The 6000-nt window shown below is 46.2% G+C and overlaps 1 protein-coding gene across 2 annotated transcripts in view; it reads left to right on the top strand.

The window, feature by feature from the left end:
• The first annotated feature begins 3928 nt into the window (after positions 1-3928).
• Positions 3929-6000, top strand: part of LSM14A (LSM14A mRNA processing body assembly factor) — a 57321-nt gene continuing 55249 nt past the window's right edge. For both annotated transcript variants that reach the window (XM_037819388.1, XM_037819389.1), the window contains exon 1: positions 3929-4221. In XM_037819388.1, the coding sequence (XP_037675316.1) occupies positions 4101-4221 (121 nt within the window). In that variant the 5' untranslated portion in view covers positions 3929-4100. The remainder of the gene's footprint in view (positions 4222-6000) is intronic.

The following is a 6000-nucleotide window of genomic DNA, read 5'->3' as shown; positions in this document are numbered from 1 at the left end:
TGGTATCTCATTGTGTGTTTGATTTGCATTTTTTAACAACTAATGACACTCAGTATCTTTTCATGTGCATGTGTTTATTTGTATATTATTACTTGAATATCTTCCTTGGAGAAATGTCTATTCAAATCCTTTGCTAATTTTTAAATTGTGCTATTTGTCTTTTTATTCTTTATTTGTAAGAGTTCTTTATATATTTTGGATACTGGCTCCTAATCAGATCTATGATTTGCAAATATTGTTTCCCATTCTGTGAGTCGTCTTTTTGCTTTCCAGATAGTGTCCATTGAAGCAAAAATTTTTTTACTTTTGATGAAGTTCAATTTATTTATTTTCTTCCTTGGCTGCTAGTGTTTTTGGTGTCATATTGTTCCGGTTTACTAAAGCTGCTGAAATGCAAAATACCGGAAATTGATTGGCTTTTACAAGGGAGGGTTATTAGTTCACAAATTTACAGTTCTAAGGCCATGAAAATTAAGGCATTAAGAGGTAGATACCTTCTCTGACGAAAAGGCTGATGGCGTCTGGAACACCTCTGTCAACCGGGAAGGCATGTGGCTGGCATCTGCTTGTCCTTTGCTCCTGGTTGCTTTCAGCTTCTGATTCCAGTAGCTTTCTCTTCTCCAAGCATCTGAGGGTCCTCTCTTAGCTTCTCCGGGGCAAATCTGGATTTCATCTCTTGGCTTCCAATGGCTCTTTCCTGGTTCTGGTTTCAATGGCTGTCTCCAAAATGTCTCCGGGTGTTTTCTCTCTAAGTATCTCTGAGATCTCTTCAACATGTCTCTGCCTTTTATCCTCTCATAGAGGACACCAGTAAACTAATTAAGACCCACCTTGAATGAGCGGGGTCACATCTCCATGGAAATAATCTAATCAAAAAGGTCCCTCCCACAATTGGGTAGGTCACATCTCCAAGGAATCAACCTAATTAAAAGATCCCACAAACAATAAGTCTGCACCCACAAGAGTGGATTAAAAGAACATAGTCTTTCCTGGAATACATAACAGTTTCAAACCGGTATACGTATCTAAGAAACCACTGCCTAATCCAAGGTCACAAAGGTTTGTCCCTATGTTTTCCTCTAAGAGTTTAATAGTTTCAGGTGTTACATTTAGGTCTTTGATCCATTTTGAGTTAATTTTTGCCCATACTGTGAGGGAGACTTTGAATCTTGCCTATCGGGTAGAGATGGGGTAAGGAAACTTTCAGATCAAACAGGAGTTGAATGAATGCTCAGAGGAGGGCGAGTGAAACATATGTTCTTGGAAGTAAGAAATTCAGTGTGGCTACGGCCTAAGGTATGCAGAGAGTATGTGCACACATAGCAATGACTACACCAAATGGTGGTGAGGGGCAGAGGCCTTATTTCCCTCATATTCTTCATCAGCCACCATCACTCCCCTCACCAAGCAAAGACAAACGTAAATAAAAAACAGCATACTAGTTAGAAACACAGCTTTAGACCAGCCTCCAATCCTCCTTGTCTCCCTTTCCAACCAGATTGTCATTTCTTAATCCCTGCATGAAATGTAGAAATTCTAGAGCTTCTACTGCTCTAGAAAGTTCAGTGGGGTGAGAGCTACAATTTTTTTTCTCTAAGCTAACAGGAGCCATCAAAGGCTCTTAAGCAGGGAAGCAACATGAGATTTTGGCTTTAGGAAGCTTGTTATGGTACTTAAATAGGGCCTAGTTCTCAACTTTTTTTTTCTAGCACATAAGTTGGAGGCTCATATGCATAATATACTTTGGCTACCACACTGATCAACTGCATTTATGCATAGTTCCTGGTGCTCCAGGGTATAGGAAGCCATGAATTGCAAAATATTTATAAGGTAGAATCAAGTTTTGTAACTGATTGGGTATACCTGGGTTTTGGAGTTGGACGTCTGAGTGAGTCCTGGGACCAGTAATGGGGATAGGAAGCATGGATGGAGAGCAGATTTACTTTTTGTAGTGAATGGGGAGTGGGGGATAGATGGGGATGATTTTGGTTATGTTGAGTTGTAAGTACCTGTGGGACACCCAAGCAATTGCATCTAGTAGTTGTATGATCCTGGAAGTCAGGGATCTGGGATGGAGATGTAAATTCAGGAATCACCATCTTATAGATGGGAAAGGATGAGTTTATTCAGGACACATAAGAAGGTAAACTTAGTCTCAGGCCCAGAATAGGGAAGAAAGAACATGAATAAGAATCCAACTCCCTGCCAGGGACCTTGTACTGCACTGGATATGTCATAGGCTTCCTTTGAAGCCATTGTGCTCCAGACCTCACACAGCCTCCTACTCTTCCTCCCACTTCCCCTTCAGCGATGCCAGGCTTCTCACCATTTGTTCACTCAGCTCATGTGACATCCTGTCTGTGCTCTACCATCATCCAACTATTCATTCATGCAGCAAATATTTACTGAGCAGCCACCCTGTGCCAAGTACTGTATCAGGCCCTGAGGATACATCAGAGACCAAAACAGAGACCAAAACAAAGACCCAATCCCCCAAAAGTTTACATTCTAACAAGGAGCCAGCCACATAATTAAGGCATATGAGGGAGCAACAAATGCTATGAAGGTAAAGCAAGCAGGGTAAGGGGATGTAAAGTGATGTGGGCTGGTATTATTTTAAAACAGAACAGTCAGAAAAGCCATCCCTAAGGAGGTGACATTTGAGCAGAGACCTGAATAAAGCACAAAAATTCTGGGTGAAGAGGGTTATGACCAGAGTGAACAAGGAGGCCAGAGTGACTGGAGCAAAGTGGGAAAGGAGGTAACAGGCCAAATCATGCAGGCCAGTATAAGCCATAGTAAGGAATCCGGCTTTCACTCTGCTTGACCTGGAGATCTGGAGAAGAACAATGGTGAGTAGAGGCGGGACATGATCTGACTTAAATTTTAACAAGATCTTTCTTGCTGCCGTTTTGCAAATAAACTACAGGGAGCAAGGACATAAGTAAAGGGAACCTGCAGAAGGCTATTGCAAAATCCTCACCAGCGTGATGGTGACTGATGGTAGAGCAGTAGGGACATAGATGGTGAGGACTGGTCGGATTCTGTAGGTAGAATGAACAAGATTTACAGTCAGAAACAGATGTGGGTGTGAGAGAAAAGTCAAGGATAACTCTAAGGCTTTTGGTCAAGGCATCTGAGTAAATGGTACCAGTTACCTCGATGGGCAACAGTGAGGAAAGGGCTGGTTTAGGGAGGAGTATTGTTTTGGACATGCAAAGTTCGAGATGCCCATTACACATCCAACTGGAGAGGTCCAGGAGTTCACAGCTGCTGACAAATATTTGGGATTGGTCAGTATACAATGGCATTGAAATCCATGAGCTTGGATGAGACCATCCGAAAGTGCTGGAAAGAGCTGGTTTAAGGTTCGAGTCCTTGACACACGGTCCTAGACTCCAGAAGCAGCAAGATGGGGCTATTAAGGCGACAGATACTGGAATTAGGAACCATGAGAGCTTCATGAGCTCTCCAGTTGCCTCACTGGAAGAAAGCACCAGCTTTTAATGGATGACTGGGAGTTGGTAAGGAGCTTAGAGACGGGTGGGCAACTTTCCAGACAGAAGGACCCTATTTCCAAAGACACCAGAACTCATGGCAGCGCACGACGTGTCAGTTAATGTTTCAGGCAGCAGCAGGGGTCGGTAAAAGGGCCGAGAGAGCCTCTACACAAGCCGCGCAATGTCTCCGCGCTAGGAGGAACTTCATCCCGGCCCCCAAAGCCTCCTTCTCCGATGCCGGGAGCACAGTACCATTAGCACCGGGAAGACCACGACGAGAGCTCGCTGCCGTGACTACGGAGGACGCCTAGACCCCTGGAGCACCCCCGACGACCGAATCTCGCGAGAGAGCAGCCTCGTCGGCCCAGCATGCTCTGCGCCGCCGCCGCCGCTGCCGCCGCCGCCGCGCCGCGGCTTGAGGGCGGGAGGCTGGGGGAGGGTAGCGGAGCCGGCGCTGCCGCCATGTTGGGTCTGAGGCGGCTGCTGTAAGCGCTTACGGAGCGAGCGGGCTGCAGAAGAGCGAGCGTGCGGAGTGGGGACGGCGGCGTGGGATCTGCCTCTCTGCGAGCAGTCCCGAGCGGCGGCGGCGGCGGCGGCGCCATGAGCGGGGGCACCCCTTACATCGGCAGCAAGATCAGCCTCATCTCCAAGGCGGAGATCCGCTACGAGGGCATCCTCTACACCATCGACACCGAGAACTCCACCGTAGCTCTCGCCAAAGGTGCGCCGGGGTGGGCCTCGGGATGGGAGACCGAACCAGGAGCCCGCTCTGGGCCGCGCCCCGCCCTCGGCTCGCGGCCCCTTCACTCCCTCCTCCTTCTCCCCGTCGCCCTCCCGGAGGCCGCTTCCTTCCCTCCCTCCGGGTTGGGGCGTCGCGGGCGGGTTGCGGCCTCCTCGGTACTTCTCCGCGACTACTCGGCAGGTCCGCGCCTTAAATTCAGGCAACTCCAGGGCCGATGCTGGGCGGGCAGGGCGTCCCTGAAGTGCGAGAACGGGCCGCAGAACACCGCGATGCGTGTCTTCCAACTCCGAAATTCGGTGGTTCTGTCGTCTTACCGCAAAACAAAGCCTGGGCATTCAAAGAATTTTTCCGCCTAGCTTGGGTTTAGTTCCGATTTATTGAGTCCTTAGGACCCATTTTTGTTCACATTCTTAATTTCAGTTCGTTGCGATATTCCTCAGGTGAACTGTAGTAGTGTGCCAAAACTTTGGGTTTGCTTTGCGACACAGATGGTCTCATAATGCCATTCGTACCATCGAGCAGTTCATCCCAGTTATCTCAAATGTATTTACTTGTTAAACCGGAATCCTTCTCAAAGCCTGTTGTGCAACCATGTCTTTTGCGTGCACATTAAAAACTGCTGCCCAACGACCCTCCTTGCTTCTGGAAACCCAGGTTGGGGGGCGGAGGCGAGGGGAGGCGAAGCGAGGCGCTGGGGGTCAAGCTTGATTGAGGACCCTTGTTCAAAAAGCAGATCCGAGAGGTCGGTGGGCGCTGACCCTATGGAGACTCGCTGGGGAAGGGAGTTCTGGGTGTGAGGAGAAAAACCATAGTATTTAGCATCGCCATGGTCTGTCTAGGTTTTGTTTCCTTTCACCCATGGGCCTTTGCTCTTCCAGGAAATTAGGAAGAAAATAAATCTCTTTAGCTCCTGATCTTAAAGGAAATCTCACACCAGTGGGGCTTCTTAGGAGGGGCAAGCAGGATAGCAGGTAATTTCCCCAGCACATCTGGTAAAGTTTTGGACTGGATAGCATGGAGGGTCAGAGCAATTAAAGTCCATAGATAGGAAGAATTTCTAAAACCATTAAAAAAAAATGTTTACTCTTTAACTGATGAGAGTCATTTCATACAAACAAGTATTTAATGACTGTGTTTTGGATGCTCTGTTAAATCCTTAAATCCTTTTAATAGCACTGGTGTTGGGACAAATCTTAAACCTGGGGAGGGAATTTTTATTTTATGGAACCGTACACCATTACAAAGGAGGTTTTAATTTAGCGGTTACACCCTTGTGATATGGTCAGTCTTGGTGACCTTGGTGTTTTCTTTCATGATCACTGTTTTTTGGAGCCCCTTCCTTTCTACAGTATAAATTCCACCCGGATATGCAAGAGTAGTATGAGATGGTCTACAGTTGTATTCTGGTGATGGTTGCACAACCCTGTAAATTTACTAAAGATCATTGGATTGTACACTTTATTTTGTTTTTGTTTTTGTTTTTATCTTTGGATTGTACACTTTAATTACGAAGTCTACTTTTTAAAAAAGAGTAGTCGAAGAAACCACGGAGTACCCGGAAACTTCCCTATTTGCCTTGTTAAAACATTGTCTCATTATCTTCTCCAGGACTCCACTGTATTTCAGGGTACATGATGGGTTTTAGTGATGATTAAAGAGTAGAGACTTGCTCAGTGATGCTTTTTGAAATAATTCAATAAATTGTTGCTTGACTTTGTTTTTAAATTATTTTATCTTAAGTTTTGTTGTTTTGTTTTC

The sequence above is a fragment of the Choloepus didactylus genome, chromosome 27, assembly GCF_015220235.1.
Source record: "Choloepus didactylus isolate mChoDid1 chromosome 27, mChoDid1.pri, whole genome shotgun sequence".
Lineage (NCBI taxonomy): Eukaryota > Metazoa > Chordata > Mammalia > Pilosa > Megalonychidae > Choloepus > Choloepus didactylus.
Note: the sequence above shows the minus strand (reverse complement) of the source record. Positions and strands in the feature narration are given on the sequence as shown.